At 43.4% G+C, this 23,211-nt stretch overlaps 1 protein-coding gene across 4 annotated transcripts in view; it reads left to right on the top strand.

The window, feature by feature from the left end:
* Positions 1-22,218: 22,218 nt before the first annotated feature.
* The window catches only part of METTL22 (methyltransferase like 22), a 123,620-nt gene continuing 122,627 nt past the window's right edge, over positions 22,219-23,211 (top strand). For 3 of the 4 annotated variants that reach the window (XM_033962638.1, XM_033962636.1, XM_033962635.1), the window contains exons 1-2: positions 22,280-22,354; positions 22,939-23,022. In XM_033962638.1, coding sequence (XP_033818529.1) covers positions 23,020-23,022 — 3 coding nt within the window. In that variant the 5' untranslated portion in view covers positions 22,280-22,354; positions 22,939-23,019. Of the gene's footprint in view, positions 22,355-22,938; positions 23,023-23,211 lie in introns of all 4 variants that reach the window. The other variant, XM_033962637.1, reaches the window with a different exon arrangement.

Raw genomic sequence — 23,211 nt, 5'->3', positions numbered from 1 at the left:
TTCGATTTCAGTTCAGCATTTGGCAATGTTTCCGCCGGCAAGGACAATAAGCAGATCGCAAAGGCAATGAACATTAATGGGAATACTGCACCTGATGTGGTCATGTTTTGCATAGACAAGGATGTATCAGGGCAAAGCTTGTCAACTAGACATAATGGCAGAAATGTTATCAGACAAAAAGTGTAATTAAAACATTGATAATACATCAATTGTACAAACAATAATATATCAAAAATCAAAAACGGATGCATCAATTCCTACATGCAATTGAATTAAAAGACAAATGTTTTAGTACAACATGACCCAGAAAGACAAAATACACAGAAATACTTTTTAAACAGTGCTGTAGGCAGTCACATAATTCTATAACAGGTGCTAAAAATTGTGTACTCACATTTGGGCACATGACCAATTGGCGCATTCAATTTAATTGAATAATGAGCCACTTAACGCTAATTGGAATCTTATCAAGCAATTATTGGATGATAATTAGAATTAATTACAATTTATGTGCATATATTTAAAACATGAAATCTGCATGTAAATTTTATGTGTGGCTCCAAATAGGGGGGCGGCTTCAATTTATGCATATGGTGATAGAATAAGGGGGATCCATGCCTAATTTAGCCTTGAGGATTTACATCACAGTTCAGTTGATGCAAATGGCCACACCTAACGTTCCGCTACATCTCTAATCTTTGCACCAGACAGATGGTATTCCTCCCTTGATATCATGTCTGGTCAGCATGCCTTTCTGTGGTTGCAATCAAAGCAGTTTACATATTTTTAAACAGATATTTATTTTGTTTCTGGGGCAGTGGAGGGTTAAATGACTTGCTCAGTCACAAGGAAGTGAAATAGGAATCGATCTTTGAACTTGGTTCCTTTGGTTCTCAAGTCACCACATTAGGGTTACCAGATATCCAGATCCCTGGGTCCGGACGGCTTTTCAAAACCTGGCACTTTGGCCGGGTTTTGAAAAGCGTCCAACGTCAGGGCGGCATCCGCGAATGCGCAGATGCAGCACGATGTCATTGTGTCGCATCCGCGCAATGTTATCGCATCGCATCGGCTCATGCGCGGATGCCAACCCGACACATTACAGGTTAAGGGGGTAGGTCTGTGGACAGGGCTAGGGGTGAGGTGGGGTGAGGCGGGCTGAACTGGGAAGGTTTAGGGGCGTGGCCATGGGTCTGGATTTTCCTTTGGGGAAATCTGGTAACCCTACATCACATTAACCATAAGATGGCTATTCCACTCCATGTGGCTTTCAAGTTGAACAGGTTCTCTTTCGGGGTAAGTCCCTCTGTGGTGATGAATTAGACAAGTTAGCTAAAAGTTTTGGGAGTCCAAGGGCCTAAGGTATCTGGAGGACAAGCGCAGGGCAGGTTCTGAGAGAACTGACAATATCAACTGGGATGGGTGAATGGTATGCAGAGGTTTTCTAGAGGGGGCAGTCCTTTTGTGATGGTTCAGGGGAGGCTGGGATTGAAGAGCTGCCCCTTCAGAACAGGCTTGAGACCATCAATGAAGGTTTGCAGACACCCCCTCTCTCCCCCCCCCCCCTTTTTTTCTGGTATTAATAGGAGGATGTCTTCAGAGGTTATTTCAGATACTCAAAAATCAGTGGGTCGTGGAAGTCATCGGAAAATGATATGCCCTGAAGTTTACTTAGCCTTTGCAGGATACTTTCCTGGTGTCTCCTTGCTTGCCCTGAGATTGGTATCATGGAATCTTGCATATTATTTGAGGTTTTGCCAGGTACTTGTGACCTGGATTAGCCACTGTGGCCTAGTTGTCCAATGATTTATCTTGTGATTCAAGTGGTACACATCATGTCTGTCAATGCCACGGCAATAGCATATGTGAAATGACAAGGTAGAATGAAAACCTCGCAGACTGCATTGAAGACACTTATTAGATATTTGGACTGGGATTTTCAAAAGGCATTTGACAAAGTACAAGCATGAAAGACTTCTGAGGAAATTAGAAAGTCATGGGACAGGAGGTAATGTCCTATTGTTGATTAAGAACTGATTAAAAGAAAACAGAGTAGGTTAAATGATCAATATTCTCAATGGAGAAATGTAAATAATGGGGTTCAAAAAACCAAAAACCAATTATCTGTATAAGGGTGCACCAAACCACAGAAAATATTTCTTTATACAACATGTAATTAAACTCTGGAATGTAGTGAAATCAGTTAGCTTAGCGGGGTTTCAAAAAGGCTTGAATAATTTCCCAAAAGAGAAGTCAATAGGCCATTATGGAGATGGCTTGGAGAAATCCACTACTTATTTCTAGGATAAGAAGCATAAAATCTGTTTTACTACTTGGCATCTAGCTAGGTACTTGGAATCTTGGTTGGCTACTGTTGGAAAAAGGATACTGGGCTCAATGGACCTTCGGTCTGTCCCAATATGACAATTCTTATGTTCTTATTCAAAGAATAGCATTATGTGCTATTTTTTTCAGCGCCATATATAGAATCTAGTCTATAATTCTTTAGCGTTAAATAAGATCAGACACTTCTGCAGAGAAACCTTCTCTCTGAATTTTAGGAATAATAATTTTTCCTACCTTTCTTGGACTTCCTCCCTAGGAGCACAGTCCCATGACTGCTGTCTATGGCTTCCGTACAAGATTGTAGTGCACTTTGACGCATGAAATCTTTTTTCACAACCCTTGGGAAGAGGAACAAAGTTATACGTGGTGACCTCACACTACTGAATACTGCCAAGCCTGGAAAGTTCATCTGCTTCATTACGGGAGAGAAATATATCTGTATTGGGCACTAGGGCTCCCTAGCCAGATGTTTTGGCAATTTATATTTCATGCATAATATATCATAATTTTCAAAATATTCAGCCTTGCTCACAATATAGGTGTCATGTCCTCAAACATATGTTAGTAATGTTTTAACCTAATTGTTCTAAGCAAGGATCTAGAAGAGTCAAACTAGACTCGATCAAAGGAATCCATTTCAGAAATTATGAGATATCCAACCGAGTCTATTAAAGATTTATATATTCCTTAGAACTGCACATTTTATGGATTTTTGATATGAGTAAAATTGATTGGCTAGTAAGTCAGTCACATAATGCAGTTTGCCATTGTTTGCTTGGGGGATAATGAGCACTGATGAAATCGCTAGGCCGTGGGTGCCCTGTGAAGAATGCAATATTCTGTGTGAGTTTGAGAGCTAAAGTACATGAGACAGAAATATGTGATAGGTCACTGAGCTGCTCCGTAATGCAGTGCCACCACAGAAACTCCCCCTATACAAGAAATTCATAGCAGAATGTCCAGAGTACTATCGGAAAAATTATGCTTTCTGCATGTGTCACTAAAGTGATTCATACACCCCCAAGGCCTTTCTGAGCTCAGCTAAAGATCTTCAAGAATTTTGCTATTGCTTAAGTCTCAGGTAATTAACTCCTAAGGTACAATAAACTTTCTTCCAACAGATGGGCCACATTAATCCTGACAGTTATTAATATTAGATAATAAATCAAAGTATTTAGACCTAAGAAGTACATTCTAATTGGTTTGATTTTTCATTAATGTCTACAAAAGATTTCATGGTAATTATTACAAAGAACCACTACATTACTAAAATATAGGGAAAGGAGGGGACTTTTCTCTTGCCTTTTTGATTGCAGCTCAATATGAGTTGCATTTGAATAGTAGGTCAGTGGCGTATCAAAGGCAGGGTGGTCCGCCCAGGGTGCAAGGAGCTTGGTTGTGCTGGAGCAGTCGAAGGTCTGCGGGTCCGCTCTGCCAACCCTGCCCCCTCTGATGTCAACTTCCTTTTCCAGGGCAGGGGACCAGCAGAGCCAATGGTCATACGCAGGCAGCCCACAACTCCCGTAACCAATCCACGCACCTTCCCACTGCCTTGAGGAGGGGGGGTGCTCTGACCAGGGTAGGAGGTGCTTCGCCCCAGGTTCCCGCCCCACCAGGTATGCCAATTATTTATGTGAAGAAACATCCCTAAATCATTTCAAAACAAAGCCAAAAACATTTCTATTCCGTGATGCTTTTGAATCATAACTGCCCTTGTAAGGGCTAAATTACATCGTTTCATTATAAGTCCTATCCTTCCTATTGTTTGTCCCTTATTTGTTCTCTATGCTGAGAATATTGTAGTTCTTACCTTTTTCCTTTTGCTTTCATTTGTCCATGGTACGATCCTTTAATTTTTTTAAAGGTTTGATGTCAGAGTATCAACCATTAAGGGCTCCTTTTACTAAAGTGTGCTATGGCTGTAACGCGCGGAATAGCGTGCGCTACATTGCCGCGCGCACTAGACCTTAATGCCAGCGTTGAGCTGGTGTTAGTTCTAGAAGCGTAGCACGCGGTGTAGCGCGCAGTAATTTCCTGCATGCGCTATAAACGCTAGCGCACCTTAGTAAAAAGAGCCCTAAGATCGTCGCGCTCTGAAAGTTCAACGTTGCTGAAAACGAAGGCTAACCCTAAATATGTGGAAACGGACGCCATGACTTTTACATGTGCAGGGGTTAAGCTGTGGAATAATCTAGTTGGTCAAATCTGGAAATGTAGAGATAAGAGCTCATTTAGGAAAATGCTGAAAACACAATTATTTGTAGATGCATTTCTTTGAGAAATTGATTTTATCTAAGGATTGGATCTAATCTAATCTAATCTAATCCTTAGGTTTGTATACCGCATCATCTCCACGTTCGTAGAGCTCGACGCGGTTTACAGTAGGAGAAATAGGAAAGAACTACAACAGAGGGTTAGAGGTAGAAGTGTGAAGAAAATTTAGAGGACTTGGGATGCCAAGATATAAGAGTTTCCTTGATTCCTAAGTTGGAGGGAGACTTACATTTTTTGAGAAAAGCCAGGTTTTCAGATGTTTGCGGAAAACTTGGAGAGAGCTCAAGTTCCAAAGAGGGGAGGTAAGGTTGTTCCAGAGCTCAGTGATTTTGAAGTGGAGGGAGGTCCTTAGCTTTCCTGTGTGGGAAATGCCTTTTAGCGAGGGGAAGGATAGTTTTAATTTGTGGGAGGATCTGGTGGTATTAGGGTTTGAGGAATTCCAAGAAAGAGGGATAAAGGGAGGGAGGATACCATATAGGATTTTGAAAGTTAAACAGGCGCATTTATAGTGGACCCTGGCGATTATCGGAAGCCAGTGGAGCTTGGCCAGGAGCGGGGAGACATGGTCAAATTTACTTTTAGCGAAGATAAGCTTGGCCGCGGCATTCTGAATCCGTTGGAGTCTGTGGAGGTTTTTCTTAGTTAGGCTTAAGTAGATAGAGTTGCAATAGTCCAATCTGGAGAGGATGATGGATTGGACAAGGAAGGTAAAATGTTTTTGATGGAAGCAGGATCTAACTTTCCTCAGCATGTGAAGGCTGAAAAAGCATTTTTTTTTACCAAGGATTGGAGGTGGTCATTGAAGGACAATGTGGAATCAATGATGATGCTCAAGACCTTGCTCGAGAACTCAAGCTGCAGAGAGGAGCCAGAGGGTAGTGGGATGGAGGTGGGTAGGCGATCTAGTTTTGGACCGAGCCAAAGAAGTCTTGTTTTGGACTCATTCAATTTCATTTGCACAGTGTGGGCCCAGGATTGTAGGTTCATTATACAAGAGGATATGTTCTTAGACAGGTCGGTGAGGTTCGAATCGGTCTCGAGGAGGACGAGGATGTCGTCTGCATAAGTGTAAATTGTTTCAAGGGGGGATAGGTGGAGGAGTTTTAGGGAGGACATATAGATGTTGAAAAGGATAGGGGATAGTGGAGAGCCTTGCGGGACTCCACAATTCGGTTTCCAGGGGGATCTGTTTGTTTTGTTCTAACCTTGTTCTGAATTTTATCTTTTATGTATGCAACTATTTGTAAACCGTTTTGGAATAAAATGGTCTCTACATTTTAAAAATAAATATCCCCAATGATGTCATGTATTAAGTTTTAACTTTTTTTTACAGTTGATGTATGTTGTATAAATTTTTATAATTGTACACCGCTTAGAAGTTTGATTAGGCGGTATAAGAAATTCTTAAATAAACTTGAAACTTTGCTGACTCTGAAGTGCTTAGTCTCAGGCCCTGATAATTAAAAGCTTGCCATGTGAGTAATAATGGTTGTAGCCAGTTTTACGGGTAAAAAAGCTCAGCCTCCGATGCACAAAAGGGTTCAGGGGGGGAGAGACTATTACTGATTGCAATAACAGTCACTAAGAATCCCTATGCAAATGCTTTTCAAGGAGCTCATTAGTACTGAAATGAACACTCTGTGTAATGCGCAGCAAGGAATGCCCCCCTTTCAGCAGTCAAAATTTTCAGGCAGATCTAGTAGCTTCAATAGCTATGCGTGTTGTGTGTGTCCCATGCCTATATAGGCCTATATGGGACACGCATGTATTCAAAATTGCCCTTGTTGCGGCTTACCAAAGCTCCACGAAAACAGCCCTGCACTGTACTGGGACTGCTCTCAAGAGCTGTGCCTAACCCTCAGCTCTTGTGTGCATGCACCAGGCACAGTTCCTCCCCCTTTCACCGCAGTACTCAGCACACATAGCATACATATAATTTGCATGCTATTTGTGCTGAGCATTGCCGGAAAAATGAAGCTCACTCCCAACCCAGTGTTTTCCACTGGGTTGCTGGAGCTCTGTGCATCTGGCCCTCCATTTGTACCTGAGGAAATTTGGCTCAAACTGAAACTAAATCCCTTGCAGACAGTGGAGCAAATGTTCAAAAGTATACCATGCAGGTTAGCTCAGCCTCCAATGCACAAAAAGGCTTTTGGTGGCTTTTACTGACCACAGTAGCAGCCATCGAGGATCCTATGCAAATGCATTACAAGGAGCTCTTTAGTATTAAAATGAGCACCCCCGTGTAATGCACATCAAGGAATGCCCACCTTTTAATGCACAAACTTTTCTGGCAGGTTGGACCTGTTGGTGGCATCAAGGTAATTTTGCTTGAATTTTAAAATCTAAAAGTGGCCACATGTGCAGGGTTACCAGATTTTAGGCCCATAAAATCCGGACGCATGGCTCAGCCCCCAGCCTCGCCCAATTCTACCCAGCCCTGCCCTGTTCTGCTCAAGTCATGCCCCATTAAGAACATAAGAGATGCCGCTGCTGGGTTAAACCAGTGGTCCATCATGCCCAGCAGTCCGCTCACACGGCGGCCCTTTTGGTCAAAGACCAGTGCCCTAACTGAGACTAGCTCTACCAGTGTACGTCCTTGTTCAGCAAGAACTTGTCTAACTTTGTCTTGAATCCCTGGAGGGTGTTTTCCCCTATGACAGCCTCCGGGAGAGCGTTCCAGTTTTCCACCACTCTCTGGGTGAAGAAGAACTTCCTTACGTTTGTACGGAATCTATCCCCTTTCAACCTTAAGAGTGCCCTCTCGTTCTCTCTACCTTGGAGAAGGTGAACAACCTGTCTCTATCTACTAAGTCTATCACCTTCAGTACCTTGAATGTTTCGATCATGTCCCCTCTCAATCTCCTCTGTTCGAGGGAGAATTGGCCCAGTTTCTCTAATCTGTCGCTGTACGGCAGCTCCTCCAAACCCTTAACCATCTTAGTCGCTCTTCTCTAGACCCTTTCGAGTAGTACCGTGTCCTTCTTCATGTACTCCAGGTGATGACGCACCATGACCCGGTACAGCGGCATGATAATCTTCTCTGATCTGTTCGTGATCCCCTTCTTTATCATTCCTAGCATTCTGTTCACCCTTTTCGCCACTGCCACACATTGCGTAGACGGCTTCATCGACTTGTTGATCAGAACTCCCAAGTTCCTTTCCTGGGAGGTCTCTCAAATACCACCTGGACATCCTGTACTCGTGCTTGAGATTTTTGTTACCGACATGCATCACTTTACACTTATCCACATTGAACCTCATCTGCCATGTCGATGCCCATTCCTCAAGCCTGATGATGTCACATTGTAGATCTTCGCAATCCCCCTGCGCCTTCACTACTCTGAATAACTTCGTGTCGTCCGCAAATTTAATCACCTCGCTCGTCGTACCTATGTCCAGATCGTTTATAAAGATGTTGAAGAGTACGGGTCCAAGCACAGAGCCCTGCGGCACCCCACTGGTGACGCTCTTCCAGTCCGAGTATTGCCCGTTTACCCCCACTCTCTGTTTCCTGTGCTCCAACCACGCCCCCAATACTCTTCTCCTCAAGCTCGGAGACACATTTGGAAGGCCTCCAAGCATACACAGGTGTAACATGATGATATCACATACATGCGTGCATGCATGCGACGTCACCGCATTGCATCCACAAAGTGCCGGGTTCTGAAAAGTCTTCTGGATACTTGGACAGTCCTCTAAAAAGAGGACATGACTGGGTAAATCCGTACATCTGGTAACCCTACGCATTTGTGTTTTGTACAGGTATGTCCCACACCTAACTGCTGCATCTAAAATCGCTATGGAACTTAAGACTCCTGAACACACCGCAGCAAAGAGGCTTCAACTGCAGGTTGTTGGGTTTTTTTTACCCTTGCTGCTGCTAACCTCTTGTGGGGAGCTCTGGTGATCATGGCTCTGCACTCACTTTTACTGCAACTGTAGAATGGCCCCATTTTTCATTTTGTCTAATAAAGGTCATGTGTTAATTTTACATAGACTCATGATAGCAGATAAAGGCCAAATGGCCCATCCAGTCTGCCCATCCACAGCATCCACTAGGAGTCTCCTCCTCTCACTAAGAGATCCCACATGCCTGTCCCACGCTTTCTTGATTTCAAACACAGTCTTTGGCTCCACTATCTCTCCTGAGAGACTATTCCATGCATCTACCAGAGAAACACAGTCGCCACAAACACCAACAGTGGGTATTGAACCCCTAAACCTAGGGTTACCAGACGTCTGGGAAAACCCAGACATGTCTTCTTGTTAAAGGACTGTCCGGGTTCCTGGATGGACTTTCCAAAACCCAGCAGTTTGCCTAGAGAGCCTTCAACAAGCATGCGCAGATGACATCACATTCATCCGCACATGCTGGAGGCCCTCCAGATGCGGCCTGGAGGTCAGAAAAAAAAAGATGCAGTTTGGGGGGGGGGGGGCTTGAGGAGAATGGGGTGGGGCTGGCGGCGGAACAAGGCAGGTTGGAGGCAGAACGGGGTGAGGCAGAATGGGATGGAGCCGTGTGTCTGGGTTTCTTTGTCTTCAAATATGGTAACCCTACCCAAACCTTGACACTGCAACACTTCAGCCCAAACCACTATGCCACATAACTAGGGTTTCCATATTTGTAGAAGTGAAAAAGAGAACATGTGGCCCTGCTCCGTTCTGCCCCAGCCCCGCTCCCACCCACACCTCGTCTCCTCTCCTTCCCTGAACTCGAGGCCGCATCTGGAGGGCCTTTGAGCATGCATGGATGCGACGTAATGACATCTGCCCATTTCCATGCTCCCTTTTTGACATCTGCTTAAAATTTAGATGCAGATCCCACTCCTAAATTTACATACGCAACTTGTATTTAATTCTAATTGACACTAATTAGCTTGTTATTGAAATAAAATTGCACACACAAATCGAGTATGTGTCCAAATTTGTATCCACAATTTTCAGTGCTTTTTGCAGAATTAAGGGGTTAATATGATGTTCTGTTTTGTCCTTGAAGTTAGAGAAAGTGATAGTTGGGAGGATGTTGATAATCAGCTTACGATTGATTTGGAATTTGTTTTCTTTTCTGTGCACCTTGCTGCAGGCTTATAGGAAGCATTTAATCAAACGATTGACAATAAAAAGTTCCAAAAGCTGCTATCAGACCAAACATGGGCTAGGTATTTTAGGGGGGAAGTAGAGGGGGGGGAAACCACATACATTTGGGCCCGATATTCAGCACTATTTTTCCGGCTGGGAACAGCTCCCAGTCGGCTAAAGACTACATAGCCAGCTATCCTGCAATATTCAGTGGGAAACAGAAGGCTGTCTCCTGCTGAATATCCAGCTTAGTGAATTGCTATGTGACGTGACATAGCCGCTCGTCACTGGCTCACCGACTAAGTTCGCTGGTCAGATAGACCACCGTTTTAGGCAGCTCTGTCTTTGGATGCTGAATATTCGGTTTAGGATGGGCTGGGGAGGGCTTCAACTGGAACTCCAGTAATCTGGAACATGGGGATGTATCCCACAAAAGATGAGATGGTTTGGATAGACTAGAGCAGTGGTCTCAAACTCAAACCCTTTGCAGGGCCACACTTTGAATTTGTAGATACTTGGAGGGCCTCACAAAAATTGTTAATGTCTTATTAAAGAAATGACAATTTTGCATGAGGTAAAACTCTTTATAGTTTATAAATCTTTCCTTTTGGCTAAGTCCTAATAATAATATTGTCATTTATAGCTAAAGAGACATATGATCAAGAAACTGTTTTATTTTACTTTTGTGATTATGATAAACATAACGAGGGCCTCAAAATACTACCTGGCGGGCTGCGAGTTTGAGACTACTGCTATTGGCTAAGGCTCTTTACATCTGCATTGTGATGTCATAGAACTTTATGATTATAGAAACATAGTAGCATGATGGCAGATAAAGGCCAAATGTCTCATCAAGAGCATCCACTATCTCCTCCTCTCCCTATTGGCTAAGGTTCTTAATATTTGCATCTCCTTTTCCTATAGGCCACTGGTCTCAAACTCAAACCCTTTGCAGGGCCACATTTTGAATTTGTAGATACTTGGAGGGCCTCACAAAAATTGTTAATGTCTTATTAAAGAAATGACAATTTTGCATGAGGTAAAACTCTTTATAGTTTATAAATCTTTCCTTTTGGCTAAGTCTTAATAATAAAAGTGTAATTTATAGCTAGAGACAAAATGATCAAGAAACTGTTTTATTTTACTTTTGTGATTATGATAAACATTCTGAGGGCCTCAAAATAGTACCTGGTGGGCTGCATGTGGCTCCCGGGCCGCGAGTTTGAGACCACTGGGCTAGAGAGAGCTTCAACGGCAATTCCAGTAATTGTAACCCAAGGTAACCCAAGGTAACCCAAGCTTCGACAGTAACTGCAGTAATTGGAACCTAAGGACTTCTACCATCTAAAACCCAATAATATGAAAGAAAAAAGATGATTCAATTTAATCATGAATTTATAATGACCGAAACTGTTGGGTAGACTGGATAGAGATAGACCTTTCAGGTCTGTATCTGCTATCATTTACTGTCTTACTATATAAGTGGGGCTCCCACTTACAGAATACTGTCAATTATGCAGGTACCTACATTTATGCCAACGTGTAACTGTTAGGTGCACCAGTACCAGGTTCCATTGATATTTTATAACAGAACCTTGGTGCCCAGAATCCTTCATAAAATAGGCACCTACCATGCAGCCGCAGGGCACCTAAATGGATATGCCCACTTCTAGAATTTTCTATAGTGCTTTGTTGTCCCCTCTTTCTATACAAATATGGAATGTACTTTTTTCCACTGTTGCCAAGTCTGTGGACAACAGAAAGTGCCTGCATTTGGACCCACTGAAAGGGATTCTGCTTGTGCAGTATAATGATTTGCAAAGATTTTCATGGATTCTTAATTAATGATTAAGCACTGCTGTAATAGATACAATCTTGAGACAAATATGCATGAATATAACAAGAAAGAATCCAGGTAAAGACAGACTGAATGCACGTAGCTTGTTAGCATATTTTATAATAATTTAATGAAACAATCCTCCAGGCAATAAGGCACTAGAGGATTCATATATGGATGGGGCAGTATGAGATAATACTCCCAAGAAGCCTTAAACCCAGCACTACTCAACCACCATGCCACTCCATTTTTTGTTTTTAATTTAAGGTTAAATTATATATTGATTATTTATAAATACTGGGGATAATATTTTACCCACAAGTGCTGCCCGATTCAGGAAAAGATTTTTCAATTCGATTTGGCTTATTGAATTGATTTTTTTGATTCACTTTGATTTGTTTCGGTTTTCCCACCCAATCGGGCATTATTTTTTTTTTTTTCAAACAAACTGGCGGATTTATTTTGTAGTCTCTTCACCCACCTTACCTCCCTTTGCCCTCTCCAACCCCACACAGGTGCTGTGGTGTAAACAAAATATACAAATAAAAAAGACTTTTTCTCTCTCTGTTGCATCCTAGCTCATGCTCGCTGTCTAACACCAACTCTGGCAGGATACACATTTTTTCTAACTTTTGTTGTCTGGTCATTTTATTATTCAAATCATGTTGGTCACAGGCTCTGGTTTCTGTTAACTCACTTGCCCAAGGTCTCCTGCCCATTTGACGTTTTTTTTCTTTCTCTGTGCTCACCATTCATCTTCCATCTCTGTACTTTCCCTTCCACTGCCATATCCAACATTTCTTTTTCTTTCCCACTGTCTACCATCTCTCTCTATCTTTCTCTCACCCTGCCTTGTGCCCTGGGTCAAACCTCTCTATTCCCCTCCATGCAGCATCTTTCCCTTCCTCCCCATTACCATGTGCAACATTTCCTTCTCTCTCCCTGTCCTCCACCCTATGCCCAACATTTCTCCCTCTCTCTTCTCCATGCATGTTCTCTCCCCTCCACCATATGCAGGATTTCTCCCTCTCACATCTTTCTACCTCTTTGTTGCATCTCTTCCTTCCTCTCCTACACCCCATGTCCAACAATTCTTCCTCTCTTCTCTCTCCCCTATGTGCAACAGCTTTCCATCCCTTCTTCCCAATGACCCCCCCCCCCCCCATCATGAGATCTGATATATCTTCGGGCCTCCCAAAGCAGCAGCAGTGGTGGCAGGGCAGCAGAGGCAGCGCTGTAAACAGGCTGTTTGCAGCCTGATCCACCAGGGCTTCCCTCTGCTGTGTCATTAGTGACATCATCAATGACTTGGCAGAGGGAAGGCCCCAGCGGGGCAGGCCACACCAGTCTGTTCAGAGCACTGCCTCTGCCGGCCAGTCACCACCGCTGCTGCTGCTTTAGGAGGCTCGGAGGTATGACATTGGGGAAGGGGGGGTGGTGTTGGTCACTGAATCAGTGAGTGATTTTTTAAAAGAACGAGTCGATTCGAATTGGTGAATCAGACAGCACTAGCTTCCTTTACTGCTACTACTACTAGAATCACTGCTGCTCTCAACCCCTACAGATTGCCATTGATTCTGTTGTGATGCAGAAATATGGATGAAGTCTGTGTGTGCTCTTCTCCCAGGGCTGATAGTTGTGACATGCTTCTTAAGAAGAGATGAGGCATTGGAGAGAAGCACCAACTACATTCACAGTCCTGAATCTGGTCTTGCCGTGATTATGCTAAGAAAAGACTTTTTTTTCAAATATAAAATATTTGTGGGTAGGGAGAGGAAGTGGGAAGTTCATACCAATCTATAGACTGATGGTCAACAAAAACATGGCACATTGGCTAGTTTTCTAATTCTGTCATCCACCAGTCTCCTTTTAAGAAAACTGGCCAGGCCAGCCAAAAACCAACTAGCTGGTAACACTTGACACTCCACTGAGCTGCTCCAGCGGCTTTCCACCATAGGTGCCAACTTTTCAAAATGACTGGGGGGTGCTAAACACAGCAAAAGTTACCCCTCCCTTGACACAGTGAGGAAGTTTGCTCAATGTTCCAGTTTCAAGTTTTATTAAAATTTGATGAATCGCGTAATCTTAATACAAAGCGAAGAACAAGTCTAAAAACATGTAATACATTTCTCAATACGGGGAGACGACCTCATTAACATAGACCAAACAATCGACAAAAAAACAGACCCTAAAGGAAAATGGGGGAGGGGGGAGAAATACAATATATGACAGTAAAGGAGATGAATAAGGGAAAAACGATAGGGGGTACTTAGCATTAACATCCAGTACACCCACAGAGCTGGCACCTATGTCTTCAACAGCCTTGCAGGATGGGATCCTCTGAGCCACTCCTGTGTCACTCTTCAGCAGCTTTGTTAGTGAGGCTCCATGAGGCACTGTTCCTTCCAGTATTGTAGCGAGGGTGAGCAGCGCCCGGGATGCTGGTACCCCACCTCCCACCCCTGCCACATTGAGCTTCAGCGCTCTCTCTGACATTGGCTTCGGCACTAGTTCTGATGTCAGTTCCTAGGAGCGGCTCCAGAGAGAGCGCCGAAGCCGATGTGGGCAGCAAGTTGGTGGCTGTTCATGCCGAAGTTAAAAAGGTGAGAAGTATGTGTGTGTGTGTGGGGGGGGGGGGGGGTGGAGAACTCAACACACTGGCAGAACTGTAAGTGGAGGGATCAGATCCATGACGCCACTGCAGCAAGTGTTTTGACCAGGATTGCCAATGGGTTGGCATTCAGGCAACCAAGATTAGGGGATACTTTATGAAGTTACAGGGAAATATTTTTAAAACCAATTGAAGGAAATATTTTTTTCACTCAGAGAATAGTTAAGTTCTGGAAGGCATTGCCAGAGTATGTGATACGAGGGGTGTTCAATTTATCTACCTCAGTAGGAAAGAAAATAGTTTTCAAAAGAAGTTTTCTTTTATTTTTCAATATAGTCCCCTGATTGCTCCATACACTCCATCCATTTTTCCTGCAATGACTTTAACCCCTTTGAAAAGAATTCTTCTGTTTGACCCTCAAACCAGGACTTCACAGTTTCCTTGACATCTTCATCAGTTGAAAACTGTAGTCCAGTGAGAGATTTCTTCAAAACTCGGAGCAGGAAATAATGTGAGGGACTGTAGGGAGGATGGTTCAGCTGCTGAAATCCACATTCTCGGATGGCAGCCTGTGATTGTCATGAAGAAGCAGCGTACCTGCTGTGCGTTTTCCTCATCTTTTCTTCTTGACTGACTCCCGCAAAACAATCATTGTGTTGGCATAACTCTCCCCGGTTATAGTTGTCTTGTGTGGCATAAACTCCAGAAGTAAAAGTCCTTCTTCATCCCAGAAGACAGTTGCCATGACTTTGCCTGCATTTTTTTCTGTCTTGAACTTTTTGGGGTTGAGGGATGACTTACGCTTCAACTGTACTGACTACTTTTTGGACTCAGAATCTCTCTCATAGACTCAAGTCTCATCTCCAATCACCAAACAATGAAAACAATTATCTTAGTCTTCACGGAGCATCTTCAAGTTCTCCTGACAGCACCGGAGCCTCATGGCCTTCTGATATGGCATCAGCATTCTTGGAACCTATCTTGCACTAACCCTGGACACAGTGGCGTACCTAGGGTATGTGGCACCCGGGGCCCATCATTTTTTGACACCCCCCCCATGTAAAAAAATATTTTTTGTAATGACCATGAAATGGAATAAATGGTCAGAATAGAAACAGGCAGTGAAAATTTTCTTATATTCCAAACATAACATAAATTATGTCTGAATTGTCATGACATCAGAAGTACATATGGAGTAGTTGCAGGTGATGCTTGGGACAGTTCTGATTGTGTTAGTTCGGTTTTATGTGTTTTTTGAATAGAAGGGTTTTTATTTCTTTTTGAAGGTTTTGCAGTCTGTGGTCGATGTCAATTGGTTGTAGAGTTGGGGGTCGAGTGTTGCAGCTCGAATGGCTAGGAGGTTGTCAAACAGTTTTTTTCTTTTGACGTTTTTGGTTGGAGGGTGTGTGAATGGTGCGTGAGTTCTCCTATGTCTGTTTGAAGTGGATTGAATTATTTAGCTGAAGAAATTAGTAAACCCCCCACCCCCATTCCACACACATTAATTCTCTTCCATTTTTGTTCCCATTATAAAAAACACTGATAAGTTCCCAGAAAAAAAATACATTAAAATAAGAAGTGAGAACATAACATAAGAATAGCCTAACTGGGTCAGACCAATGGTCCATCATGCCCAGTAGCCCATTCTCATGGTAGCCAATCCAGGACACTAATACCTGGTCAAAACCCAAAGAGTAGCAACATTCCATGCTACCGATCCAGGGCAAGCAGACACTTCCCCCATGTCTTAATAACAGATTATGGACTTTTCCTCCAGGAATTTGTCCAAATCTTTCTTAAAACCAGCTACACTATCTGCTTTTACCATAACTTCTGGCCACTTCATTTTTAAGTTTAGATCTTTCCTTTCAAACAGAGACCTTGCTAGATGTCAAATACAGCACAAGGTAACTTCACATGGACTTAGCTGTGCAGGAAATGTGAATCTCCTCATACACCCACCATATAGTGCAAAAATGTGCAAAGGTCTGTTTTTTTCTTTCGATCACTACATAGCCTAATGCCACACAAGCAGCGCTGTTACAAACATATTCTGTAGGTCAATGCTAAGGATAACAAAGTTTCCTTCCTTGGACCAGAAGGAGATACTTTTTTTTTTTCCCATTATATTTTTATTTTCAAATTTTACAAAAAGTGTACATAATAATAAAATACAGTTGATAAATGCATGGTATCACTTTTTTATCTAACACAATGTATGTCTGAGTTTGATTTTCCCCTTCACCCTCCCCCCACCCTTTTATTGCTTTAATATAATATTTTTAATTTTCAAATTTTATAAAAGTATACAACATATTAGAATACAATTGATAATTATTCAATAACATATTTATATCTAATACAATATATTCTGGATAAATTTTATTCATTTTCCCTCCCCCCACCCTTCTATTATTTTTTAATCATTTGTTACATTTTGTATCATATATTATAATATATTATATATAAATTATTTTCCTTACCCCCCCTATATGTGTGTCATAAAAAAAAAAAAAAAAAAAAAAAAAAAGAAGAAAAGAAGAAAAAGAAGGAGATACTGATAAACCACTGGAAGAGATCCCAAAACAACACCCAAAGACCCACTCAGTGTGTGAACCAGTTGAGTGGAGTGGACTAACTGGGGGGTGGAAATGGGCCCGGAGTTTGCTCAGCAGAATTTCCCAGACCACCTCTTCCTCTCAACACATTGACACGCTGCCACCATCACCACTAGGAACACCTCACTGGGTAGGCCAGCTATGATATAAACTTTATAAAACACATTATTATATTTTCTTATAAAGCACATATTTTAACTGAACTCTCTGACATCCTCAGCCTTTCCATTCACAAAAATAGAAGGAAGAAAAGTTCCCATTTCCTGCTGTCTCATGTCCCCGGCCTATACAATATTTTTTTTCTGCAGACCCTTCAAAAGTCTGACCAAATCCTCATTTCACTTGCATTATAAAGTACTGAGGATGCCATCTCTCCCCAATCCCAGGTCCTAAAGTCTAAGACAGTAGCACAAACTAATGCTGCCAGATTCAGGAAAAAAAATTTTGATTCGATTCAGCCTATTGAATTGGTTTTTCAATTCGATTTTCCTGCCCAGTTGGGTGATTTTTTTCAAAACTCCTGGTGGGTTTTATAGCTTTTTCACCCCCTTTGGCTTCTCCTAACCACACTGGCGCTGTGGTGTAAATAAAATAAAGAAACAAAAAGGACTTTTCCTCTCTCTGTTAAATCCTAGCTCACGTTTGCAGTCCAACACCAGCTCTGGCAGGATACACATTTCAAATCTGACATATTATAATCACAAAACAGAAAATAAAATTAATTTTTCTACCTTTTTGTTGTCTGGTTATATTTCAAATCGTGTTGGTCCAAGGCTCTGGTTTTCTTCTGATAACTTGCTTGCCAGGGTCTCCTTCTTTCTGCATGCTAACCATCCATCTGCCAACTCTGTCCTCCATTTCCATTTCCCTTCCCTTCCCAGGAAGTCTGGTATCTTTCCTTTTTTTCATCTCCCTCCACAGATCCACCTTTTCTTAACTACCCTTTCATCCAGCATCTCTCCCTCCTTCCCCACCACCCCAGAGTCCACCATCTCTCCCTTTCTTTTCCTAATTACCCTCCTATCCAGTATCTCTATCCCTCTTCCACACCATCCCTTGTGTCCAATTTCTCTCCCTTTCTGTTCCTTCCCTCCCTAAATCCCATGGTCCATCATCTCTCTCCCTCTCCTCTATTTTCAGACCCATTATTTCTTCCCCCCCCAAAGTTTGGCATATGCACGTCTCTTTGAACACCCCCTTCCCTCCGTGTACTTCTAAACCAGGGTCCCCCCCAAAGGCCTGTCCCCCCTTAAAGGTCTGCCTGTCCCCCTTGAAGGCCTGTCCCACCCCCTTGTAGGCCTGTCCTCCCCTTGAAGGCCTGTCCCCCCCCCTGAATGCCTACACCACCCCTGAAGGCCTGCACCCCCCCGAAGGCCTGTCCCACCCCTTTGTAGGCCTGCCCCCCTTGAAGGCCTGTCCCTCCCCCTTGAATGCCTTCACCCCTTGAAGGTCTGCACCCCTCCGAAAGCCTGCCTGCCTGCCTGTCACCCCCCTCCCCCTTGAAAGCCTGCCTGCCCGCCCCACCCTGAAGGCCTGATGCCCCGACCCACCCCGAAGGACCGCTCGCCCCCCTGGCCTCCCCGCACCACCTATGAAGCAGCCGCAGCAGGATCGCGACGTCAGCGATCCCTGCACTGCTTAGGCGCTGCTTCCAGCGCCGCGGTCCCGCCCCTCCTCTGATGTCAGAGTAGGGGCGGGACCGCGGCGCAGGAAGCAGCGCCAAAGCAGCTCAGGGATCGCTGACGTCGTGATCCTACTGCAGGCTGCTTCACAGGTGGTGCAGGAAGGTCAGTGGGGTGAGCGGTCCTTCGGGGGTGGGGGGGGACTGAACGGCAAGGCCGGGAGCACCCCCTCAGGGCTGGCACCCGGGGCGCACCGCCCCCCCCCCCGCCCTCCCCTTGGTACGCCACTGCCTGGATATGCCCAACTTTTCATAAATTATTGTCCAAACTGTACGTGCTGAGATGCCCAATTCCTCAACTATTCGGAAAAACTTAATTTGTCTGTTGGACAAAACTAAACCCTCGACTTTCTTGCACATTTTTGTGGAAGTTGCTTCCACACTCTGTCCAGTGTGAGGGTCATCTTCAATGGACTCTCTACCCCACATAAACTGCTTGCTCCAAAATTTTACGTTATAGGAGGATGGGACAGACTCACCATAAACTGCTGTCATGCGTTCATGGATCTCCTTTGGCTTTTTCCCTTCTTTTGTAAGAAATTTTATCACTGAACAGTGCTCCAAATCTAGCAATTTCTTACTTGATTCACCTGAGGACTCTCCTGACATCCTGCCTCTAGCAATGTTAAACTCGAACTGAGCTGCAACTGTGCATGAGTAACCTTGCACAACATGCACAAACTTATTTCTTTTTTTTTTTTTAATCATTTTTATTAGAAAGGGTACAACAACAGGGCAACAGACAGAACACAGAAGCCAAAGGCTCAAATACAAATAAGCAGGAATAATACAATAAAATCACACACTCTGCGGTGTCAGGTCAAAAGCGCGCTGGGACAAAGGCACGCCCAGACAATTGAGCGCAGCGCGCGCCGCCGCGCCGCTCTAAATTACTGTTTTAGTGCTCCGACGGGGGGCCGTGGGGGGGAACCCCCCCACTTTACTTAATAGACATCGCGCCGCGTTGTGGGGGTGTTGTGGGGGGAGTGGGGGGTTGTAACCCCCCACATTTTACTGAAAACTTCACTTTTTCCCTGTTTTTAGGGAAAAAGTTAAGTTTACAGTAAAATGTGGAGGGTTACAACCCCCCAAACCCCCCATAATGCCGGCGCGATGTCTATAAAGTAAACTGGGGGGGTTCCCCAACAAAAACCCCTGTCGGAGCCCCTAAAAACTTTAATTTAGAGCGGCGCGGTGGCGCGTGCTTTTGTCTTTCGCGCCGTTGTCTATGAACCCACTCTGCTGCTAGGTACCGGAGCAAGACTGGTAGCATGGAGCTACAAAGCAACAAAAGAGACCAACACCCCCCCAGCAAGCTAAGGCGTGAAGAGAGCTAAAACAAAGAGATAATAGAGGTGCATCCCCGGTACCACAGAAAAATATAGAAAGAGACAGCTAGCCCCACAATCCCCCTATGGGGGAAAGTGGAGATGAAAAGTACAGACCCAGTCACCCAGCAGCTTTATTTCAACATGCTTGCTACTTTCTTTCATACTCAGGTAAATAAATGAGCACCCCTCATAAGAGTAGTTAATGAAGCTGGTTTTAAAAAAAGGTTTGGACAAATTCCTGGAAGATGAGTCCATATACTATAATCATATGCCTACATGAACACAAATTAAGATATCTATGTCATGAACCTTAATGAAATAATGTAAATTCGGGATATGGTCAGGCTCTTCTAAATTGTAAATCACAATGAACTCCTTCTGGGGCATATTAGCAATCCATAAATACTAATGTAATGTAAAAATGTAATGCTATTGAGAACAGACATGGAGGAAAGCCACTGCTTGACCTGGATCGGTAGCATTGGGATATTGCTACAATTTGGGATTTTGCCAGGTACTAGTGACCTGGATTGGCAACTGTGGAAACAGGATACTGGGAAAGATGGACCATTGGTCTGGCCTATTATGAATATTCTTTTGTTCTTATAACCTTTCTAGTTAGCACAAGTTCAAAACCCCCTTGCTGCTTACCTACAAGGTTTACACTGAAGGAAGCCAAAGGGTGTCAGGTCAAAAGCGCGCCGGGACAAAGGCGCGCCCAGACAATTGAGCGCAGTGCGGAGGTGCGCGCCGCTCAAAATTAATGTTTTTAGGGCTTTGACGGGGGGGGCGTGGGGCCCCCCCACACTTTACTTAATAGACATCGCGCCGCAGAGAAGAGAAGAGGTGCTACTGGACAGGGGGGAAGATAACAGGAAGGGAGGCCTACTGCTGGACAGGGGGAGCAGGGAAGAGGTGCTGTTAGACAGGGGGAGCAGGGAAGAGGTGCTGCTGGACGGGGGGGGGGGAAGTAACAGGCAGGGAGGCCTACTGCTGAACAGGGGGAGCAGGGAAGAGGTGCTTTTAAACAGGGGGAGCAGAGAAGAGGTGCTACTGTACAGGGGGGAAGATAACAGGAAGGGAGGCCTACTGCTGGACAGGGGGAGCAAGGAAGAGGTGCTGTTAGACAGGGGGAGGTAAAAGGAAGGGAGAAGACCTACTGCTGGACGGGGGAACAAGGAAGAGGTGCTGTTAGACAGTGGGGGGAGGTAAAAGGAAGGGAGAAGGGCTGCTGCTGGACAGGGGGAGCAAGGGAGGGGTGCTGCTGGACTCGGGGGAGGCAAAAGGAAGGGAGAAGGGCTACTGCTGAACAGGGGAAGCAGGAAAGTGGTGGTGGTGGACAGCCGAGGAAAGAGACAGAAAGAAAGACAGACAGACAGACAGAAAGCGGCCAAGCAGAGAGAAAGAGAAAGAAAAAGAAAGACAGACACACACATCTATTCTAGCACCCGTTAATGTAATGGGCTTAAATACTAGTGTATATAAAAGTATTCAAATATATTGTAAAACAGTAATACTATCCAAAATATATCTATATTAATAACCAAGTTTGCAACGCTTCTCAACTGCCTCACTCTATGTCGACCAATTGTAACCCATAGGTATGTATAAACAACTAAATCTGTAATTCCTCTAGTATGTTCCACTCCATGTATGTTAACTTGTAATGAAACAACATGACAAGTAGTCCACCAAAGAATCCAACGTGGAACAAAAGAAGATCAGCAGACAACGTGCTCCCAAGAACCATGCCCGATGCATTTCACCAAACAAGACTAGTCAGCGATAACAGAAAACCATGTCTTTCATACACACAGAATACAGATACACCCTCATCCAGTATGGAATAAGTAATCACAAACTAAAAATAGAAATATGTAGATAAAGGTTAAACTGAACCGCCAAGAAGCCAAACTGCATACAATGAAACGCCACAGAAACAGTGACATATAGCTCCTAAAATATAAATATAGCAGATGTAAATTTGGAGCCACTCAGCCTGTGCTGAATCCCACTGCGGACAAAACTGGGGCAAGCCTTGCTCCCAAGGGATCAGTCCCTGACCCCCTGACCCTTTAGTGCAGGCTGTCCAAGTGGGTGCACTGCCTCTTACCCACAGCTCCTGTAGAACGGACAGTACTGAATTTCCCTGCTCTACTGCCCTTTGGGCACAAGATCTGTACATTCCTTTCATAAAACGCAATATGCTCATTTATACACTTGCTGTCAGTGGTATATTTATATTCTTGTCATGAGCATCTAAATTAGTTATTTTTTCCGTATTACATTATATGTTTTCAAATTGTATTCTGTTTATAGGACATCGCGTGCATGCACTTTTTCAGCAGTACACGAGGAATAGTATTGCAATCTTGGATGTCTTAAATATTTCTTCATTCAGATCCCATAGTTATTTTGAGCATTTGCAGTACAGTACTTAGTTGGGGGAGAATTTTGTGGTGACGTCATTGATAGACGCCTTGTCTCTTTAAAACGTCATCAGTGAATGCCTCTTTTTTTTCCTACAGCGTGTGCAGCAATGGTATAATCTTCCACTGTTGTACTGTCAATACTGTGAGTATATCTTCTTTTTTATGTTTTCTCCTTCTGGTACCTGTTTAGCTCATCAGATTTGCGCCTCTATCATACCCGCCCCCGGGGGCATGAATGTGGTTCAGGCTCCATGTTTGCCTCAGTTGTTTTGTTTTGTTATTCAGTTTTATTAGTTTGGCGTCCTTCTCCTTCCTCTGTGATTTGGAATGCGGTTCATGTTCCCTGTGTGCCTAATTCCTTTTTGCTATTTAGTTTTGGTTTTTAAGAAGTTTGCCTTTCAGGAGGATTTTTTGTTTTGTTTTGAACGCTCATACATATTTATAAGATCCAGTCCAAAAAGCAATTTAATTAGTTCCATTACGGTGGTTTTTTTTTAAGCATCCTCATTGAATCGTATCATTTTGAATACATGCATTAGTATGATTCACAATATATAAGTGCAATGTGGGTTTTAAAGGTAAATAAATTTTTTCATCCCTTTTTTGTGTTTTATTGTTTACAGTTGCCTGTTTATTGTTTTTATCTCACAGATTCCCTTTAAAGTTCTCAGCATTTTCTAAGGTGGTTGTTATATGAATGCAATACTTTTTATTAAAAATTTGTAGGTTCAGTACTGCGGTATTTGGAAACATTTGCCTAATTTGTGATCAGCTTCTATTTAAACATCATACTTGAGCAGCAGTTTTATGGTATGTATTGACCTAGATGACACTCCTCTTCTGAATGATTTCACATTTGTTTAGTTACATAGATTTGTTGTTTATTATGCATTTGAGTGTATTTATAAATGTTGTATTTGCTATTGGTTATTATTAACCATAGTTTGCAAACGTGAGGTTATTATTGAATTTTATATTTCTATATCATTATTTTTTAAT

Source organism: Geotrypetes seraphini, chromosome 11, assembly GCF_902459505.1.
Source record: "Geotrypetes seraphini chromosome 11, aGeoSer1.1, whole genome shotgun sequence".
Classification (NCBI taxonomy): domain Eukaryota; kingdom Metazoa; phylum Chordata; class Amphibia; order Gymnophiona; family Dermophiidae; genus Geotrypetes; species Geotrypetes seraphini.
This window is presented reverse-complemented; position numbering and strand designations above follow the sequence as displayed.